A 23,187-nucleotide genomic window follows, 5' to 3' on the forward strand; every position below is an offset into this window, starting at 1 on the left:
TTGAGTCTCCTGCAGGATGATCAGGATTAAGACTTAAGAAATGTACTGCAGAGGGAAACAGGGACGATGAAACACAACGTTTGTTCTGTCTCGTGCAAAAATTCATCAGAACAATTTATGTTCATATCAGCAAAGTCATTCTAGCAGTTATATTTTTGTGCCTCATTTTCGATCCTGTGACAGATTAAGTAAACCTAATTATACGACATAGTTGAGTAGCTTGATGTTATCTAGTTTGACATGCAATGAAGAGGTTATTCTGCCGGTGTATTTGTGCCTCTGACATCAGTAGTAAAAAAATAAATCAATAGACACACAGCAGTAAAATACTGCAGGGTGTATCCTTCTTTGTTTGTGTAATTTATTTTTCCCCGGATGGAGCATGAAAAAAAAGATAAACAATAACTGTTCCAGACAGCAAAAAAAAAAAGGATTTCATGACCATCAATCTTTTTTATCATGTGTGGGTTTTTTTCTTCTCTCAGACGTAAACAAACACACACACACACACACACACACACACACATAAACACACATCCTGTGCAGTGCTCGTCACAGTCTCAGCTGCTTCCATCTCCTCGTCACTGCTGACCCCGTCTCGCCCTCTGTCAGCCGGGACGGTGGGCATGACATTAGCTGACAGAGCTGATTGGAATGCCCTTCAACTTTTGTGACATGAAGACAAGCACACACACACACACACACACACACATGCACACAAACACACACACATGTACACACACTCTCTCAAGCCACACACAGTGAGAGTGGATCATCTGCTCTCTCTGTGTTGGCAGAGGAGAGGAATCCCTTCACCTCACAGTGACACTTGGCCAGCTGTTTGGGTGGTCACACACACACACACACACACACACACACACACACACACACACACACACACACACACACACACACACACACACACACACACACACACACACACACTCATAAAGACTCATGACTGGACTGCGTTATAACATCTTGCAAGATACAGAGAGTACAGACCAAGGAGCATGAGAGAGCCAGAATAAAATATCTCTTTCTCCTCCAACTAATCAAGACAAACACTCACAGTACACACACACACTGCACACACACACTGCACACACACACACAGTACACACACACATTGTACACACACACTGCACACACACACACAGTACACACACACATTGTACACACACACTGCACACACACAGTACACACACTGCACCCATACGGTATACAATAATAGACCTATGGGTAAAATGACAGATATTAGCTCTCCACCAGTTCTGTGTGTTATTGCTCATTTTGTGCTTTTGTGCGTCTAATAACACCCTGCTAAATTGCTCTCCAGGAGATCAATACAGTCTTTTGGTATTGAACCGAATAGCTATATATCACCATGCACGGAAAACACAACTGCTAACACACACACACACACACACACACACACACACACACACACACTGGCACATTCAGTGTCTCACACACACACACACACACACACACACACACACACACACACACACACACTGGCACATTCAGTCTCACATACACACACACACACACACACACACACACACTGGCACATTCAGTCTCACACACACACACACACACACACACACACACACACACACACACAGTAAATTGCCAGCTCACGGAGCACTTCAGACTCTATCGACTGTTCACATCCTGATTGAGCAAAGACCTCAAAACTGAGAAAGCTGATAACATGAGACAGAGAAGGAAGGAGCGTCAGGTTTAAGAAAACAGGATTTATAAACAGTGTCTGAAAGAAAAGGCCTGGTTGAATGTGGATTGCATTGAGTCCCTTCTACTAGCCTGGAGTAGCTGCATGTTTTAACAAATCAAAGTTGGTCTCGGTTAAATTTCCTTACACACTTAGCGTTCATCTGGTCGTGTGTGTGTGTGTGTGTGTGTGTGTGTGTGTGTGTGTGTGTGTGTGTGTGTGTGTGTGTGTGTGTGTGTGTGTGTGTGTGTGTGTGTGTGTGTGTGTGTGTGTGTGTGTGTGTGTGTGTGTGTGTGTGTGTGTGTGTGTGTGTGTGTGTGTGTGTGTGTGTGTGTGTGTGTGTGTGTGTGTGTGTGTGTGTGTGTGTGTGTGTGTGTGTGTGTGTGTGTGTGTGTGAGATGGTTCTGAGGGCTCGTTGACTACATGCCAGACAGGAGACAAGAGAACCTTGGGTAATTGGACTCCTGTGTGGCCTTGCATGGCAGTGGATTTGTGTCTGGGACGGCTGCCATCCTAAGTGAGTGTGTGTCTGTGTGTGTCACTGTGTGTGTGTGTGTGTGTGTGTGTGTCACTGTGTGTGTGTGTGTGTGTGTGTGTCACTGTGTGTGTGTGTGTGTGTGTGTGTGTGTCACTGTGTGTGTGTGTCACTGTGTGTGTGTCTGTGTGTGTGTGTCACTGTGTGTGTGTGTGTGTGTGTCACTGTGTGTGTGTGTCACTGTGTGTGTGTGTGTGTGTGTGTGTCACTATGTGTGTGTGTCACTGTGTGTGTGTGTGTGTGTGTGTGTGTGTCACTGTGTGTGTGTGTGTGTGTGTGTGTGTGTCACTGTGTGTGTGTGTGTGTGTGTGTGTGTCACTGTGTGTGTGTGTGTGTGTCACTGTGTGTGTGTGTGTGTGTGTGTGTGTGTGTCACTGTGTGTGTCTGTGTGTGTGTGTCACTATGTGTGTGTGTGTGTGTGTGTGTGTGTCACTGTGTGTGTGTGTGTCACTATGTGTGTGTGTCACTGTGTGTGTGTGTGTGTGTGTCACTGTGTGTGTGTGTGTGTGAGTGTGTGTTACTGATGTCTATTTTGAATCTCTGATTAGGATCCTTTGTGTTTAACGGCTCCATCTATTTGCAGTGAGTGTTTATATACAGTATATATACTCGTTATCAGTCTTCTATGTTGATGTCTGTCACTGGTTCTGATTTTTTATCGGGTTTGAACCTTGATCCTTTCCTTTTGTATTTAATTTGTATTTTTGGTGGTCTCACGTCTCAAAGTCATCCGTTAGAGCACTGGTTCTCAACTGGTCGATGCTCAGGACCCACCAACAACTCCTTCATGAAAAATCATGACCTGAGTGTCTGATATTTTAAAATGAATCAGATTGTATTTAATAAAAAATGGCACAGTTTGGACCTCAGATGGTACAAAGCGTGATCGAACAAAGAAACAGAACTGAACAATCTTGTTTTAAAAAAAGCGCTTCATAGACTTTTTGGACACAATTTTCCTTCCAGGCACACTAATCAGCAGCGTTTCCTTCTTCCTTTTGTCAAAGAGAAAAGAAATACCCGAAGCATCTGCACTTTCTGTTTCTCATCCTCATGATCAGAATGTCGGCCGTCAGATGTGTCAGCATGCTACCTAATTCTGCAAGTAAGATGGTGGAGAGGAAAGCTTTTACTTTATAAAAATATATCCAGTAATTTGACTTTTGTTATGTGTTATGTTGTTTCTGTCATCCGGTTATTTGGCTGCAGAGTTATAGATGATGAACTGTAAGAGAGGTCGATACATTCAAAGACAGACGTACAATCGTCTTCGTGCGGGCATCAGAAGTATTAGTCATTTGAATTAAATATGAAGTAGTGTATTCATTTAGGCCTCTAATTCTGGCTAATGTTGTGTCTAAGCTGTAACACAGCCGCCCGCCTGAAGGCTGTGTCAGGTTTAGGGCTGGGTGTCGTTCAAACATTTTCAATACCGAAACCAATACCTTGACTTTGATACCGATTCCTAAACGATACTTTGTCCGAGACCAATTTGATAAAATCCATTTTTACAAAAAAAAATTACATTACACATTATAATACAAATCTTTCAGTTTTATTTTTCAGCTCCATGGCATTTTAAAACATTCAAAGTAATTTCATAACATGAGAATATAAAAAAGTAACTAACAACTAAAGTTGTCTGTTTTGATCTCGTTGACATTTTTCTAAACTTCACGATGCACACTGTAGTCAAGCCTCTCAAAACACAACAACACACACGTGTGCCCCATCTGGTTAAGCAGCCAATCACAAACATTATTAGATCCTGGTACAACAAGAATGCTGCATGCTTATTGGCTCAGTGACCCTGATGGTAGGTATGATAGGTTTAGATATTTGGTATCGAATGAAAAGCCATTTTTCGATACTCTGTTGTATTGAAGCAATTCGATCCCCAGCCCTAGTCAGGTTGGACTGGTATAGAACTAATGGACGTTAACCTGCGAGGTGGACTGAAGGCTGGCGGTGCAAACACGGCTAACGTTAGCCTCGCTCACCTGCAGGCGCTGTGATGCTTTGAACATCTCTAAAAGAAATCAAAACACATTCTTTTCACTGATACAAACACAGATTCAGAGCATTCACCGTAATCATCTTGAGTTAAAGTCACAACATACTGTACATCCCCTACAACAGAAAGGTCGTCTGTGGTCGTATAGCAGGAACACTCTGTGAGATATGCAGTTCATCCAGACTCAGTGATTCATGCTGCTGACCTGTCCCACACGAGGTCTGAGCAGAGCGATCAGAGGCTGACTTTACTGGACAGCTGGTTCAGGTCGGACGGGTTGAAATGTATCATCCAGAGGTCGGTTTGATCAGACGAATCGTCTTTCAGTGTTCTGTAACAAAAGAGAGAAGAAAATGAGACTATAAGAAGAATAATCAAATCATTTTCTTTGTTGGCCGCTCTGCTTTGATGGAACAGCAGCCAGAAGAGACGGATTACAGGAGAAGAATGAGATCAGATGAGCTGCTGGTAGAGGAAGAAAAATCTGTTTTCTCAGCTGTTGGTTCATATCAGTTTTTAGTTTTTCTTTCTCCTTTATTGTCTGTCCCACTTTTTTCTGTCTTCTCTTTCTCTTTAACGACTAATTTACAGGTTTATTAGGAGAAGGTCTGCAGACCAATGACAGGGCTGGGATTGTGTGGTAACCATAGTGACCACAGAGGAGGCTGTGGCTCAGTTAGCCTCAGCAGGAAGGTCGGTGGGTTATGAAACAGAACATTTTGCTCCTGTTATTTCCATTTCCATCTTTACTTAAAAGGAAATACTCTTCAGAAAAGGTAAAGGGGTGATAATGGATTTCAAGTGTCTAAAAATGTCGATTCTGGTTCGTTTTTTTTTTTTGAAAATGTAAAAGTTTTCTGTTGTATCTTTCATCACTAGCAGTACACAAGTCCTGTTCTAATCAGTATAGAAACCATCTTATAAGTCGTCGTTATCAAACAAAAACCATCGTCATTACCATCATCATCATCAATAATATGGAGACCATCATCATTAAGTTAGTAGGTATTCATGAAAGAGCTGGGTCTTTAGCTTTTTCTTAAAGGTGCAGAGGGACTCTGCAGATCACATGGAGTTTGGAAGTTCATTCCACCACCGGGGGGCGACAGAGGAGAAGAGTCTAGTCAGAGACTTAGGACCCTGTTGTGAAGGTTGGATCAGACGCCTTTCATTGGCAGAGCGTAGTGGGCGGGGATGAGAATAATATCAACAGTACAATCAAAATACACAACAAGTGCATAAATAACAAACTCCATTGAAACCATTTGAGACAATTTACAACCTTGAGTCATGTGGGCAACACACTTAACCCCAAGTTGCTCCCTCTGCTTTGTCGACAGTGTGTGAATGTGTATGAATGGATTAGTTACTTCTGATGGAAACTTTACATAGTAGACTCTACCATCAGCTGATGCTTTCTTACACAGCATGAAGAAGAATTTAACCGAAAGGAAACTTTAGAAATCGCCCTTTTCATTTGTCTAGCTCAGATTCAAGTCTTAAATATTTGTAAGAATGGGGACTAGGGGATTTGCGCCCCTCCCCCACTACTTTATTGACTTTGGGCATCTTTACAAAGTGTGAACAGGAGGATCAGTGACAGACAACCACAGTGACTTCAGTGTGCACATGTGACCTGAATGTAAAAACTGTGAAACTAACCTTCAAAAAAATGTATTTTATTCTCAGCAGTCATTCAGTTCATCTCTACTTTTTACCTTCACGTCCTCCCGCTCACACACAGATACACTACAGCTGTTTACAGACATAACACACTTTTTCATTCCTCCCTTTGATCACTTCATCAAACTCTTTGATCCGTGTGTTTTCACCGCTGTCTTCTGCTGGTTAGCGGCTGCCAGCGGAGCGCTCCTGTTAGCGCTGTTATCAGAATACTCCCTCTGGATGAGCAGCGCAGACAAAAAGACTCCAACCTGAAACCAGCACGAGAGGAGATTCACTTTAGGGGTATGAGTTGCATTACAGTCTCCATTAGCCTTTTGGCCTCATCTGTCAAAGAAATGAGAGCTAAGTAAGTCGCTAGCAGACCACTCACAGGTCAGATATCTGTCGGCACGGTAACAGAGAGGCCCTCAGACGATCATTGAGTTGAAACTGAGTCAGAAGAGGATGTGATACTGGACGGCATACTCAGACATAACGTCCCTTCTTTCCTTTAGTTTGACCTGGTTAGAGGATGTGTGTCTTTAAGGTCTTATTGTCATCAAACAGGGTTCTGTTTCTTCCTGTCGCTCGCTCCTCTGGTGTCAGGATTTACAAAAGAGACTTGACGACAGAGGATGAGCGTCTGATGTACTTTGATTTAACACCGTGTGTGCACATGATGGCTGCCTCACCTCCCCTCTGTCTGTTTGATGTGTTGAATGTAAAACGCAGAGGAAGAAACAGTGAACAGAGGGACGAGTGCAGAGAGAATAATGGTGGACATTTTTGAAGACAAGTTGACATTTCAAGTCTTCAGTTATCCACATCTGTGTCGTCGATGTGTCATTATGTCATTATAACTGCACAGCGATGAAGACGCCTGTCCTTTCAGACGTTTTAGATGTTGACGTGGAAACCTGCAAAAAAAAAAAATGGAAACAAGTTAGAGACTGTTCCATCCATGTATGGAGGAAAATGTTGAAGAATTGGAGAGTGGAAGGTGCAGACGGTGTGTTGTCTCCACGGCTCATCAGTCACCTGATGTTACTGTAGATTATTTATGTTGATATCATGTTAGCTCTGATCTCAGAATTATCATGATAGTAACCTCAGAGTGTCTGCAAGTCTGTAGTTTACATCCACACATCTGGTTGATGTTCGGCCCCTAGAGGCTTCCTCCAGTAACATGTGTAATGCATGAACATAAACATGGTGTTTCCTTACCCGGGCACGGGGACGGACAACTACAACAGAGCAGCTGGGCGGAGATCGGATGGAAACCTGATTGTCAGTTGGACGGCAGCGAATGAGAAGTGGACGTTCTGTGTGAGACTTGGATGCATTTTTAAGGTCCATCCCCAAGAAAAGGACGTGTGAGAGTCGGTTAGATCATTTAAAACTTAGAATAGAAAAGAATAGAATTACTTTATTGATCCCAAACTGGGAAATTGTGGAAATATCTATGTCTATTTTTAAGGATGTTTTTGGGGCATTTTTGCGTTGGTTAGGACAGCTGAAGAGAGACGGGGCGTGTTGATAGGAGAGAGTGGGGGGATGACATGCAGCAAAGGGCCGAGGTCGGATTCGAACCCACAGAGGACTATTACCTCCGTACACGTCTGCCTGTGTGTCATGATGGCTAGGCTATTGGCGCCCCTCATACAGGAAGCATAAATGAGTTCAGAAGCTTCCTATCTCCACTTGTCGCCTTCAGGTGCATTTAAAAAAATAAGAAGTTCGGCCTTCATCAAGGCAGAGGGATCAGTCAAGGAGAAAGGCTGCAAGGATGCACAAATAAAGAGATAGGAGTTAATTTATCAACAAATATTAGACAGGAAGATATCTGGATCTCACAACACGGACAGTTAAGATCAACACCTTAGCATCTGACACACACACACACACACACACACACACACACACACACACACACACACAGCCTGAATACATGAGTTAATCATTTTTTTTATTTTCTCTGCCTCCATGCTTTGACCATCTGCTGCTGTTGTTGATGTTGCTGCTCTGAGGTACAACAGACAGGTCATTACGCATTCAGCTCTTTTCATCCTGTTTGTTTGAATCATGTTTTTGCCAGAAAGCCTCCCGGCGTCTTCCTGCTCTGACTTTGATTGAACTCAGCATCACCCGTACGATCCGATCTGATCAACGAGGCACTTTTAATTCAGCTCTCCTTCAAAACACAATTTTCAGTTTTAATAGCTTTTCTCTCTCCCTCTCCCTCTCTCTCTCCCTCCCTCACTCTCTTCACTTCAGGGAAAAAGATTTCACTTTGATAGGAGAAGGTCTTTCCAAAGCGAGGTCGACGTAAACAGTGATTTGAGAATTTCATGTCGGCCTGCTGTGTTTCTTAGTCGTGCGTTCACCCTAATCTTTTTGAAGGACATGCTGCTGGTGGTCTTCATCGTGTTGGCACATAATGCCAGGAGTTCCCTCCACTGTGACTTCTCCAGTTGAGTTAATATTCCTCTTCCTGCTGAGCTCTGTTTGCTCTCTCTCTCTCTTGTTGCTGTGTGGCTCAGCACATTGAGAACAACAGCTCCAGGGTTAAGAGCTTTGATTTCTTTAAGGGGCATGCATTTAAAAAAAAAGTACACTTCTGTTGTTGTAAAGTTGCACAATTCTCTCAAAATAAAGAATAAATCCATAGTTTGTACTTACACCTCACGGCTGTGGTTTGCACCTCTGCACTTTTCAGAGCTGAGCTGTCAATCACACGGGGCTTTGTGCTGATGAAGTTCAGAGCGAGTAGCTGCAATCTTGGCCTGCTCAGACTGAACACTCTGTGTTTGTGCTGACGGGAAAGTTGATACTCAGCACTACTTGTTTTCCACTTGTTTCTCATTTCATGCTTTTGTCCTTCACAAAACAAAATAACCACAGCGATGCTAGAAAAACTGCACGCTCACAAACATTCCAGGCTGATGTTAAACTGGTTTGATGCGTTTGCTTTATTTTCTATCTTAGTCTGCAAACAGGCATTTTCAACATAATCTACGTGCTGCGCATTCTGTCCATGTCATGAACACAGGGGGCTGATAGCGCCCTCTCTGCTCAGTGCTCGTGTCTCCGCTGCACACTCAGCCTATCTCAGGCTTGTGCCAGAAGCCCCACTCCACTCCGCTCCACTCCGCTACAAGCCGAGTCCATTTTTGGCAGAGCTCGCTGCAAGCACGCGTCAAGCTGAACAGAGCAGATCAACCCAGACAGGAAGTCAGACGAGGGAACGCTTAAAGCTTCTCTCTAAGAATAAACTCTCTAAGATTGTGTCAAAAAAAACAAACTCTGTCTCAACTCTTTACTAGTAGGGCGAGGAAGAAGATGAGGATAATGGTAGCAGATATCCTCTCTTCTGCCTGCTTCAGCCTCTGACCTCAGGGAGGCGCTGTAGAATCGCTATGGCAACAAAAAATGTATTAAAGAAATAAAAATAAAATAACTACGATAAAGTTTGTGCTTTCTGAAAATGCCTGAAATTGCATAAATCTGTTGCCAATGCTGCCAACATATCCGTGCAATTCAGGTCACTCAATAATTGCAGCAAATCTTGGTTAGAAAAAAGACTGAAGGTCTGAATATTTTTTTAAAGTTTTGGTACTTTTAATCCCATCAATCTTTAAAATAATGGAGAGAGAGCTGCAGAGAACAGTCACGTAGCAGCTTGAGCATGTTAGAATGTACAGAGTCCCTGTGATTGGCTAACCATGTGCCAGCTGACTGTGATTAGTTGTTTGATTCAGACTGGATGAATTTTAATAATTAATTATTAAAAAAGGGCGGGGCCTCACAGCAGAGATCAGACTTTTTCTAGGGTTTAGGGTTTCCTTTATTCTAGAGACAGGTCAGTGGATGGAGTCAGAAACAGGGAAGAGAGAGAGAGGGAAAGTGGAGAACGAGATTCAAACCCGGACCAGGACCTCTGTACATGGAGCGTGTGCACTAACCGCTAGACCACCTGCACTCCAGAGTGACATGCAATAGATCAAAATTGTATTTAACCTACATTCTAAGAGTAATGTAATGTTGTTGGAGTAATGTTGCTCACTATAACTTTAAACCTTCTACTTTTATCACCAATAGAATCGATGCTGTCGATAGATGCATTTGACAACTTTTCCACGTTGTGTATTTTTAAAACAAAACTGAAATGTTTTCTCCTGAGTTAAAGATGGATGCTGAGGAGGCTCTGCTCGCCCTGCAGGCTGAAGTGCACTCAGTATTTTTTCAGAGTGGATCTCGTCTCTTCTCTTCCCGTCCTGGTCGTCTGCTCGTCTAAACTGTGTTTCGTTTTGTGCGGCTTGCAGGTTCCTCGGCGTGCCCCCGGGCAGAGGCAGCTGCCCGCTGACCGGCCCGCTCCCCTTCGACCTCATCTACACGGACTACCACGGCCTGCAGCAGATGAAGCAGCACATGGGGCTCTCGCTCAAGAAACACAAGTAAGACGGCTTTCATCGTGCTTCTCGTTTCTCACTGCAGGTTGTGTGATGCGATGTGTGTGTGTGTGTGTGTGTGTGTGTCAGCAATTTCCCATGCAGGTTGGTGGCTTTATTGGCCGTGTTTATGGTTGAATTAATGAGGTAATAAGGTGTCCATGTCTCTGTCCAGATGTCTGACTGTTACTCATTCAGCTTGTTAAATCCACACATTATTTCTGTCAGACAAACACGCTGCAGCCTCCCAATAACCATCCATCTCCATCACAGTGTATTAAATACAGAGTCATGAAATAAACAATTCACAATAAACCAGACTGGAGTCAAACAAGATACTGAGAATTTGAGAAACATGCTGAGCCACCACCGGGGGTGCAATGACTCATCGACAGTGTAAAATCTGGTGGATAAGACGCACTTCTAATACCTATTTTGTCGACTTAAAAGTTGGCTGCGTCTTATACACCGGTACACATCACTGTGACCTGACGGGATTAAAAACTCATCCCCATTCATTGTGTATTGAAAGCTGAGTTGGGAAAAACAGCGACACAGACCAGCGCGACTTCTTTCACATCTTTTCTTCCTCCTGAGGTCATAATCATGAATTTACAGAAAACGGGGGGGATATTGTTCCATAAATAAACCTTGAGGAGTTCTCTTTTGATTGAAAGAGTCATATGTTAAAGTTAAAGAGTGACCAGCTGAGTCGGGCAGCGCGACTTGGTCTGTGCTTCACAACTTTCCCTGCAGCAGGCTGAGAGCTCGATGACCGTACTGCAGCTAGTAGGAGAGCAAACTCCCAAAAGTGAAAACAGACGGGTCTAAAAGAGCGACACAGCTGCACAGAAACTGCACGCTGTTGACGTTACTGAACACAATAAAAAAAAAAAAATTCTCTCTGAGAGACCTTCAAAAACAGGGTGCGTCTTATATTCCTGATTTTACTGTAATTCATTTTTGGATATCGTCTGACTTGGATGTGAGTCATCCCTCATCCTTACTCCTGAGAGTTGTAAGTGAAAAACAGCACAAGGGAATTAGCAACACAACATGATGGCAGCCGATGCAACACCACCGCGTCCTAAAGTCCGAGAGCTTACGAGTTCACATGAAGCACTAATTCACAATCAAAGAGGACGATGGAGATTCAACACAGACAGAAGACAAAAAGTGAGATGTTAAAAAAGACTTATTTTGTGTGGGACTAAAATGTGCTTCATGGCTTTTGGCATCGCTACAAAGATGGAACAACTTTTAAAAGTAGGCCATGACAGGCATTCGTCTGAGGCAACAAAACAGGAATAAAGAAACTGCTGCACAGCCCTGCAGAGCACAGCAGCACATGCCCATTATAACTTCAGAGGTCTGCCATGATGTTGCCTCACAAACACATAAAACTGAAAAAGCATCTTGTGCTACTTGTCCTCTCCTAGCTCCTTAAAAGCAGCGTGCGGCCGCCCTCCCTCTGTCCCCATCTCATCCTTCCTGGTCCTGTTAATTAGGCGGTTTTTGTCCACCCCCCCCTGTATGTGATGGAAGCAGTTGACATTTTGCTCTTCTTTCTGGTGTAAAGATGTGAAAAAAGGACATTAGTATCGAGGTGAAGGCATGTTCAAGTAGGAGTCTAAATGAAAAGGAAAACAGAGGATAGAGTAAGAGGAGAGATGGCAACAAAGGAAGAGAGAACGCACACATTAAGAGGAGTGGGAGGAGTCTGTCGTCAGCCTGACATCTCATATATAAAGGGCCGCTCCATGTATTTTTAAAATCCAATTATTAGAGAGAGAGGATCTCATTTGTGAGGGTCTGGGGACCTTTTTTTTTTCCCAGCACACAACCTGTTTCTCTCTCTCTCTCTCTTTGCTCCTCACCGTCCTCTCTCTCTCTCTCTCTCTCACACACACACTCATCCACAAAATCCCACAATCCATCCAGACAAGATGCCAGTCAGCCTGCAGTCTGCGCCTAATTGCCTGCTGAGGTCAGCGGTTCTCTGCCTCGACATTACGGCGTGGAGTCTTGATATCTGCTTCCGCTAACACGATGTGACTTTCAGTGTTTGTAAGAGAGGAGCGTCTTTTTGTTCTCACTGAGGATGTGGGTGAAGGGATTATCTGGATGTTTCAGCAGGAACATCTATCTTCATTTTTAACACTGCAGGACTCAATTTAGTGATTTCAAATATGTGAAGAAAAATCAATTGTCTGTGTGAGCTAGTTCAGGCGGACAACCCGAGCTGCACAGATTTTATACTTACAGGCGGCAGCTCCAATCACACTCATCCTCCCAAGTGAGCGGACGATTTCATTGTGACCGGTGTTGCACTTAAATCCGTCCATCACCGTGCATCCACCTGCAGACTCCGACTGGAGGTGTTAGACATTATGTCATCAACCCCCCCCCCCCTTTAATTTCTACATTTAAGATAAGTGTCTCTGAGGAGTGACGAGGTCAGAGCCTGGATCCCAAACTCAAACTATGTTCAGCTGCTGCTAGTGTTGGAGTACTACAAATCAATCTTGGAGACCTTCGAAGGTCTCGTCTGGTAATTGAAAGCATTTTTACTCGGCCTTGTCTCGGTCTCAGACTGGGCGGACTCCGGATTTTAAATCAAGACCGGCCAAGACCACCACTGGCAGGGTATTGTTCCACATCATTACTGTGATTAAAGAGGAAATGGCTTTTTCTAAAGAACAAACCACTTCAATTCATTCATATTTAGATGTTCATCCCCTGGTTGCGTCCGCAATCTTCCCGGTGTTACTGTCTAAGTGAGAGAGACCCCACCTGCACACAAGATGAGGATTTTTCAGTGATAGTTATGGTCTTGGTCTTGGTCTTGGCCTTGGTCTTGTCTCGGTCTCGGAGCACTCTGGTCTCGGGTATGTCTTGGTCTCGGTTGGTCTGGTCTTGACTACAACACTAGCTGCTGCCATAAATATTTCAAACATGCTCATGTGAATCTGACTGAACTGAGAGCTCGTAGTTTGAACTCACATAAATCTAAATCTCTTAAAGACCGATGGTCATTAGGGCCTTTTAATTTGACCCAACACATCCACAACCCCCCTGAGGGTTTAGGAAAGGTCACTGACATACCTACCCACCTCCCTCTCCCTCTCTTTCTCCCTCTCCCTCTCTTTCTCCCTCTCCCTCTCTTTCTCTCTCTCTCTCTCTCTCTCCCTCTCCCTCTCTTTCTCCCTCTCCCTCTCTTTCTCCCTCTCCCTCTCTTTCTCCCTCTCCCTCTCTTTCTCTCTCTCTCTCTCTCTCTTCCTCTCCCTCTCTTTCTCCCTCTCCCTCTCTTTCTCTCTCTCTCTCTCTTTCTCCCTCTCCCTCTCTTTCTCCCTCTCCCTCTCTTTCTCTCTCTCTCTCTCCCTCTCCCTCTCTTTCTCCCTCTCCCTCTCTTTCTCTCTCTCTCTCTCTCTCTCCCTCTCCCTCTCTTTCTCCCTCTCCCTCTCTTTCTCTCTCTCTCTCTCTCTCTCCCTCTCCCTCTCTTTCTCCCTCTCTCTCTCTCTCTCTCTCCCTCTCCCTCTCTTTCTCCCTCTCTCTCTCTCTCTTTCTCCCTCTCTCTCTCTATCTTTCTTCCTCTCCCTCTCTTTCTCCCTCTCCCTCTCTTTCTTCCTCTCTCTCTCCCTCTCTCTCTCTTTCTCCCTCTCTCTCTCTCTCTTTCTCCCTCTCCCTCTCTCTCTCCCCTCGTCAGGTTAGACCAGTCTAGTCGAGTGCTGTGCGCTGAAAGGCATCATTAATCAAGTGCTCTGAGCTTTGGGGCCCTTCAGCTCCCTTTAATTACTTTTGCTTTATGTTCCCACAGACATCCACATTCATTTATTATGCCTCTGTGTGTTGATGTGTTTGTGTGCGTACATATGTACAGTAAGTGTGTATGTGTACACGTGAGGGTGTATCAGTCCCCTAAAGATGCTGAGAGCCAATAGGAAACAGTCTTAAATCACGCCCACTCGTCTGCTAATTGGACACATTGATTTCCTCTGCATGCTGAGTGTACTGCTCCGATCGAGGCAGAGAGGAGAAGTTATCCAGGAGAAGGTTAGAAAAAACTAATATTAAAACCCCTCTATCACGGGATTCTTAACTCCGGGTACCTCTTTGTCTTTTGGTAATCACCCCCCAACGTCAGTGTTCGGTGCGCCACATTCTCGCTGGATAAGGACGGTCTGTCATGTTCTCAAAGTGATTGACATCTCTGACTGAAAACATTTTGAGTCGATGTTATGAGATTACAAGTTTAGGTCATACAAAGTTTGTAAGCTGCCACGCACTCACTACCCGCCTCGCTCTTTCTGATCTATTTTCCATATTCAGAGATATCGATTGGAATATGTCTGCGCGGGTGATGTAGTGGTTGCCTAGCAACAATGAATAAAGCGCTGTCCTCTGTATACATACTGTTAGGACTATAGAGACGTTTGATTTGAGCCTGGGTGCAGTGGGGATTCTAGAGTCTGTTGGGGCCCTAGGTAAAAAAAACACAATTGGGGGGCTCTCCAACCTATGCCCTCCAACCAGCGTTCAACATTTTCGGCCACTGCTTTGGGGCCCCCTACTGGTCTGGGGCCCCAAGCAGTTGCCTGCCTTGCCTGTTGACGAGCAGCGTCTCTGCCCGGGTGTAGCATTAAGCCAGAGCATCTGCTTCAGTCATGGATAGGATACATGATAGATGAAAGTATTTTATGCATTACAGCACTTTGGAACAAAAGCAGTCTCTGACACATGAAATAGTAAAAGCTACCTCCAGCTTAAATGAGGGAGACGTCTCAGGTTTCATTTTGCAAGAAACGTAAACCAGTGTCTGAACAAAATCTAAAGCTTGAGGGTCACACCAGCTGTTACAACAATAACATTCAAGTCGACCCTTCCATTTTAAAACTGACATATGGAGATACAATGCTGGATGCCCCGACTAAACCTTTCAGATCACACGGTAAACGTATTGTATGTTGGTGCAATCCCAGGGTGAGTCTGCAGAGGGCGCTCAGTTCCCCGATATGAAACCAAGAATTTCACCGGACGGCTTCAAGCCTCTATGTAAGCTGTTGAAACCTCTTACATAGACTCTCTTCTCCCAGCACTGGAGAGCTCCTCTGACAGCCCTGCAGCATTTTGCACCCCCCCCCCCCCCCCCCCCAGAAGGCTTCCAGAGAGCTGGCCAATCAGAGGCATGTGGGGGAAGGGGGACATTAAAGAGACAGCAGCTGAAACAAGGATTTTACTAAGATAAATGAGGAGTTTTTTTTGGTTTCCCAAACTGACAGCATGAAAGGTGAAAATGAGAATAATAAGGGCTCTTTAACACGAGTGCTGAGGTGCAACAATAGTGTGAACGCTAATTACCCTGCTAATGTCACTGAACTGCTGTTTAACACATCCTCTCCCCACCGAGTCACCACCACACATGTGGAGGCTCGTAAGTGATGATCGAGCGGCATTACTTAGAAGTCTGTGTTTTATTTTTTAGGAAAAAGCTCCTGACTCTTTAAGATCAGTAACTCATTCAGATCCCTGATTCTTCAAACTCTGATTCATATAATATTTCAAAACTCTCTTCAGACCTCTTCAAAGCGTCCTCTCTCTTATAGTTAGAAAGAATGGATAAGGCCTGGTGTTAATGAAACGATCTGTCTCTTAAAATATTTCATTATAAAAGTCTCATATCTACTGATATTTCTATGTAGTAGTTGCAAGAAATGAAAAATAAAGATCCATCTTATAAAAAGAAGCTGGAAAAGAAACAGACGAGCGGATATGGACAGTGTTCAAGCCCTGCAGAAAAAAAGTCGACCTCGGTCTGCCCTCCGACAGATGGAGAGAATGTCTGGGTTTGAAAGGATTCATAACCAATCCTGATCCAAATCCTCCTCCGACAAGTCTCAAGGGAAATGTCCTTGGTGGAGAACACGATCAGCTCATCTCTATGCATCGACAGTCCACAGCACATTTAAAATCTGTTTGGCTGCTTTCTTTATAATTCAAGTGAACGGTCAACCTTTGTAACCTGACACCTCTCACTTCTCTCCAGACTCGACTACTGCAACAGTCTTATCCACCGTTCATCACCCAGAACACACACAGAAAATACAATTTATATATCCAATATGTTTTCACACACTCCTGTACCCGTGACCACATCGCCCCCGTCGTTCATAACCTCCACTGACTCCCCGTCCCCCAGTGTGTCCACTTCAAACTCATTACCAACCATCGGTCGTGGGGGGGGCAGGGCCTTCTCCATTGCCGCTCAGACCCTCTGGTACTCACTCCCAAAAAACATCAGAGACCCCTAACCCCCTCACTCTCCACCTTCAAGAAACCCTTAAAAACTCACCTCTCCAACATCGCCTACAACCACTAAACAATCTCTGTCCTCCTCCTCCTCCTTCTCTGACATTATTTCTTCTTCTGTCTTGTTTTGTTGTTCTTCTTTGTTGAGCGTCTTTGAGTACTCAGAAAAGATCTCTAAAAGTCTAATGCATTATTATTAGTATTATTAACACTACACATGGAAAGGAGCCAGTTGAGGTGGTTTGGGCATCTGGTTAGGATGCCTCCTGGTCGCCTCCCTTTGGAGGTTTTCCGGGTACTCCCAACTGGGGGGAACACCCCGGGGTAGACCCAGAGCTCGCTGGGAACGCCTCAGAATCCCCCAGGAGGAGCTGGAACATATGGCTGGGGAGAGGGAAGTCTGGGGTGAGTTACTGCGCCTGCTGCCACCGCGATAAGAAGAAGAAAATGGATGGATGGATTACTGCAGTGCTGCGGACAGCTGAAACTGTTCTTTATGTGTTACATTAACACCCACTGGACTTTCAGTGTATTTTCTTTACATGCACTCTGTGAGTAGGTTACATACACTCTAAGATTTTTTCTCATAGTCCACCGCACAGCTCCTACATTACATCTTTTGTACATTTTGTGTGTTTTTTTTTTTTTTACTGTATTATTTAAGTTGTTGCTAGTTCTGCTTTATTTCCTTGTTCATTGTTTAGCACCAATACACCAAGTCAAATTCCTGTGTGTGTAAATGTACTTGGCAAAAAAACCCGATTTTGATTCTGATACACAAAAAAAAAAGTCTGGGTGAAGTCAAGATGTTTGCCTAAAGTCTGGTACCGAAACGATGCCAACAAATGTTTGTATGCGAGTGAGACATTGTGCGAGAGTTTACCTTTAAGTTGTTGATGGACACGTTGCTCTCCTGCCGTGCACCTGTCTCATGAAATGGATGTGGGAAGGTTTTTTTTTTTCGATTTTTAAGTCCGGGTGAAAACTCAGCACTTCGTTCACACATGCAGCTCCTCCCCAAAAGGTCGGGGAAATCGTCAGGAGTTTTGTGCATGTGTGAAAACACCGTTAGACTTAAATAACCAGCAGAGTTTTAAAATGTATGTTCTCTCGAGAGTGTGTCTGAGGCACTGTGATCGATGTCTGCAGCTACACTTTAAAAAGAGGCAGAAAGATTCCTCCTGAGTGCAGCATGGAGATAATATATTCTACAGGTAACGCATGGAAACAAAAACATCTTTAGACTGAAGCAGAAAGTGTGTGTTGTCGCCCTGCATCACCCGGGTTCTCCTTATTCCCCCGTAGCTAAGGCTGAACGTGTGGGTGACAACACACCACCCTGCCATATTCCCCTCACCCTCGAGGACTGTTGAGCCTTGCTGAGCAGCCGTTTAACCCAGATTAGCCCCGTACTCTGATCCCCCCATAGATATTCAGCTCAGCTACTCCTCCGCTTATCCCCTCTTCTTTTCCACTCCTTCTTTTCCTCGCCTTCCTTTGGGACCTCTTATCTGCAGGCAGGAGCATTTTCCTGGTTTTCAGAGAGCTGGCCGATATGTGATAGCGCAGGTTGGAGAGAGAGAAAGGGAGAGGAGGGCGAGAGAGGGCAGAGACAAGTGAAACTAACATCTGTTATTAATAATTCATCGTCAGCTTTCTGTGACCCTCTGTGAGAATCTCATCTTTGGCGCTTCAAAACAAGTGTGCACAGATAAGCACAGTTTTTTTTTTTGTGTGTGTCTCTCTCTCTCAGATAAGCCTGTTTTTATAAGCTCCTTTTCAGAGATGTATCACTGCAGATATTGAGGGAAATATCTGAGATGTGTCAAACAAACTTGGGCTGTGACCTTGTCTCAAACATGACGGGAATAACCTCAGAGATATTTATTTATTCAGACTTTCACCCAAGGATTCTGTGTGTTTGCGGCTGCACCGCTCATCCACTTTAAGACTGACGATGGTGGAGGGATTGTACACACACCTTTATGTGTAAAAAAATTCCTTCAATTTCAAAAACATGGCATCTCATCCTCCTGCTACAGCACAGGGATGTATAAAAAATATGTTTAAAGCTCGTCAGGAAAAGAGTGCAGGTCGTTTTTTTTTTTTTCTCTCTGAACTCGCCATTTGCACCGATGTTCAACAAATACAAACAGGAAGAGATCCATCACGGGACTGACAGGGGAAACCAATTTGTCCACGGTGAGCGGCTCCAATAGACCATAAAACAGAATAACAAGCAGACATGTTGTATCTGACAAAGGAGTTAACCTGCGTGGTCAGAAGAGCGGCGAGGGACGGCGGTGGCAGCTTCTGTAGCTCGCTTATGCTATGCTACCTTTACTGTGGAGGTTGAGCTTTAAAATGTGTTCTGTAAGGAGGAAATTACTAAGATATCACTTTTAGACGTTATTTTGTCTTTTTTAAGATTTATTTTGGGGCTTTTTACACATTTATTTAGAGACAGGACGGTGGATAGAGTCAGTAATCAGAGAGAGAGAGAGAGAGAGAGAGAGATGGATCCAAAGGCTAACGGTGCCCTGTTATTTTAAGGTCACATATTATTCTAAATCCACTTCAATATGTGTCTCTGACACTAATGTGTCTCTAGTCCGTCTACAAACCCCCCCAATGATGAGAAAAGTCCATCCTCTCCGTCTTTTGCCTGCTCCACTTTTCAGAAAATGTGTGCTCAAACAGGCCGTTTGGAGATGTTCCCTTCGTGACATCACAAAGGGCAGTAGCCCCTCCCCCAGGTGGGCGACACTCCCACAGCTAGGTGTTTGTTCTGCCCTCTGAGTCTGCCTTCTCACCGTAAACAATAGGACATGGAGCGAGAAAGCACAGAGTACACCCAAACCCTTCCAGAGAGGGGGCGTGGTCAGACACAGCTCATTTACATATTTAAAGGTACAGACACAGAAACAGCCTGTTCTGAGCAGGGCTGAAATAGAGGGGTTTATAGACATGATCAAATACAGGATCAGAGTGGATTTAGAACAAGAAACTTCACACACATGTTTTTAGGAGCTCTGAGAATTATTTAAACTGGTTGAAGAGGAGGAGGATATGTCACTTTAAAACCCGCCTCAGCTCCAGCTCTCAGCTAGTCAGGGTGAGTCAGCATTTCCAGCAGGGAGACCGCCGTCGATGGAACAATAGAGCCCCCTGCAGTAACAGATCAGGGACACCAATCAGAAAGACGACTTGTAGAAATAGATGATGTGTACAGATACAAGGCCAGTGTGACTTTTTTGGTGAAAAATGTTGACGCACCATCTCACTGTGTCCTTTTCACTCTTTAGACACACACATGCTGAAACAAACGTACACACAGAAACACAGTTATCTACCAGGTGAAGAGTCTGAAGGCTGAGGAAGTGGACTCTGACACCTTTAGCTCGCGTTAATCCCCCTGAGCTCACAGACTGTCCAGACTGAACACACTCACTGTTACAGACAAGGAGGTATAGTGAGTTTCATCTGTGTGTGTGTGTGTGTGTGTGTGTGTGTGTGTGTGTGTGTGTGTGTGTGTGTGTGTGTGTGTGTGTGTGTGTGTGTGTGTGTGTGTGTGTGTGTGTGTGTGTGTGTGTGTGTGTGTGTGTGTGTGTGTGTGTGTGTGTGTGTGTGTGTGGCTAAAGTACAGCTTATCATGTGTGTCTATATGATTGTATTATTGTCGGTTCTTTAGAGCAGTTCAACCTTTTGTATTATTGTCATTTTCATGTCAAATCTCCCACTCTGCAGTTGGCAACTTAATTGCTGGTTGCTGTTCTTTTTGTTTCTCTCTACATCTATGTCTCCAGATACAGTATGTACCATCGTGTGCTTTTAATGGTTTTCTGTCATTAAGTCTCTGAAAAAAAGTTTCTTTAGACAAACTTGTGCTGCTCCTTTCTTTCAGTTTGTGCTCTGTAAACCTTTCTGTGTTCTAACCTCTCTCCATTTTTCAAAAAGCATCTCCAATAATGATCCTAGTTTGAGCATGTTTCTGCTCGTGGAGCTTATTAGAAACATGCAGAGGCTTTTTAGGTCGGGTACAATCACTTCTATCTGAACCACTTCTCTTGCCCGCTTCCATCGCTGCAACACCTGTTGACCTGATAACTGCTCTCATATCTGGCAAACCGAGGGGTGTCCAAAACGACCGTGTGGGCGTGCCTACCTTCTCTGATCCAAACAAATCCAGAGCATTCAGGAGCAGAATCTAAAGTTAGAAGGAGGACATACTGGCTGCTGCATTGTTGTCAGAGAAGCCAGCACTTCAACATGTTTCCTTAATGTCTGATCAGATAGTAAGCTCACTTTATCATTTCACTCACTACACATCTCACTGATTTGTCCTTCAAACTCTAAATACAAAGTAGGGCCTGCTGTGTCCACAACAGCTTTTTTTGTTGATTTGTTGTTTTTCGCTGGCAGAGCTCACATCTTCACTTTCAGAGCCTTTCTCACCGACGTTTACTGAACTAAACATCGGCCAGGCGCCAGTACAAACAAGTTAAATATGTTTTTAGATTATATGATGAGCACTTCCATTATAAATAAATAAATGTCATTCAAATATAGAAAATCATGATTCATGATTGATCCCCGCTATGAATGTCTGTATTCATCCTTTGAGCTGTTTTCTGTTATAAACACATTTTCATATTTATGTACATTAAACAAAGTGCAGTACCTTTTTCTTAAATTCTTTGTAACCTGCCTTCACAGGTGTCACATCCGAGTGATCGACACGTTCGGGACGGAGCCAGCCTACAATCACGAGGAGTACGCGACGCTGCACGGCTACCGGACCAACTGGGGCTACTGGAACCTGAACGCCAGGCAGTACATGACCATGTTCCGTAAGAGCACACAACATCTATCCTCTTATTTTGAAAAGATCGCTTTAATACGTCCTTCCTGTTTGTACCACACAAACACAGAGAGATTTTTTTTTTTCTGTTGAAACAAACGGTTCAAAAAGTGAATGACTAGTTCAGGACATTTTCCTCCAAAACACATCATGTTCACGCCTTAATGCGACCTTTAACCTTAAATAAATCATGTTTCCATCTCAACATTTAAAACAAAGTAGTGCCTCTGACAGACGATGCGATGGATGGATAAAGACGCTCAGACTTGATTTCCCAGTCAGTGATCTCTGCGTTCAGTCAGAATAATAACAGCTGATTTAGCGCTGTGATGGTATTGATTTGTACTTTTTTATTTAAAAATAGGATGCACAAACATTCCTCTAACTTTCATTTCATCACATCCTGTCAACCATCTGAAGGTTTATAAACTTCTAAAGATCTTCACTGTCACACACACTCTCTCTCTCAGATCTGTCATCAGTTTTGACGGCTAATCTAAAAATGATTTTAAAGAAAATGACTCCAACTCAATGTCTTCACTTTCTCTGACAGGTGTGGCTGCCTGTCGACATTAATTCAGAGTAATGTGTCTTAATACGGCTATTTTCAGCGCCGCCGCCGCAGCTTCTAAAGTCCCTCCGAGCTCAAACTCTTCTTTGATTCTTTTGCTTTTCTTCCTCCGCTACACACAATGTGATCGTCGTCGTCATTGTGTTCCTCCTGACTGAAACACTGACTGCTTATCTCCTCTGCTCTCACTCTCGCTCCTCGACACTGTTCATGCCCTCTCAGCTGCAGTTGGCACTCAGCAGCGGGATCATTAGAACGTCAATATGCGCTGCTGTGGATGCCAACATTTCACATCGTCCTAAGCTATTATGACTGATTCAACCTTTACAAATTGCTTCATACTTGTCAGAGAGCAGCGGGAGCCGTCATTTGTCACTTCTGTTCAATATATGGGGGAATGCTTGCTGCAGGAAATACAAATTGGCATGACCTGTGAGGACGCTGTAAAATCAAGAGCACAGGTTTTTAAAAAATGTCAACTTTTCAGGAAACATTAGTCGGACTCTCTGACAGCAGCTGTCTGTCTGCATGCAGTGCTGCTCTTTACCTTTCTGACTCTTACTAACAAAGACTTTTCCTCTCTCTCTCTCTCTCTCTCTCTCTCTTTCCTACCTCTCCTTGTAACTTACTAACGACTCACAAACGCACACGTTCAGCGCACACGCCGGACAACTCGTTCATGGGCTTCGTTTCGGAGGAGCTGAACGTCACGGAGAAGAGGAGCATCCAGCAGGACAAAGTCAACAACATGGCTGTGGTGTACGGGAAAGAGGCGAGCATGTGGAAGGTACGGACCACACATTACTGATGATGTGTTTCCTTATGACGGCCTCTTTGAACAAAAACAGAACAAGGCTGAAAAACAATGAAGACCAGAACATGTAGGACGACACACAGACAGAAGGTCTTCACCCCGAGCTTTATTCCTCCACAGTTTACAAATCAGAAGAACCCTGTGATGACCGGAGTCTCTCCCACCTGGCTCCTCTGAATTCTCTTCCTCCTCCTCTCTCCTCCTCCTCTTCTTCCTTCTCCTCCTCTTCCTCCTCCTC

At 44.2% G+C, this 23,187-nt stretch overlaps 2 protein-coding genes across 2 annotated transcripts in view; one reads left to right on the forward strand and one right to left on the reverse strand.

The window, feature by feature from the left end:
* LOC132992953 (uncharacterized) overlaps positions 1-23,187 on the reverse strand; it is a 277,165-nt gene that overhangs the window by 157,013 nt on the left and 96,965 nt on the right. The gene's annotated exons all lie outside the window — the stretch shown is intronic.
* Positions 1-23,187, forward strand: part of LOC132992831 (alpha-1,6-mannosylglycoprotein 6-beta-N-acetylglucosaminyltransferase B-like) — a 137,842-nt gene that overhangs the window by 97,977 nt on the left and 16,678 nt on the right. Inside the window, exons 9-11 of the mRNA XM_061062354.1 lie at positions 10,272-10,403; positions 21,420-21,553; positions 22,792-22,922. Coding sequence (XP_060918337.1) covers positions 10,272-10,403; positions 21,420-21,553; positions 22,792-22,922 — 397 coding nt within the window. The remainder of the gene's footprint in view (positions 1-10,271; positions 10,404-21,419; positions 21,554-22,791; positions 22,923-23,187) is intronic.

This window comes from Labrus mixtus, chromosome 2, assembly GCF_963584025.1.
Source record: "Labrus mixtus chromosome 2, fLabMix1.1, whole genome shotgun sequence".
Taxonomy (NCBI): Eukaryota; Metazoa; Chordata; class Actinopteri; order Labriformes; family Labridae; genus Labrus; species Labrus mixtus.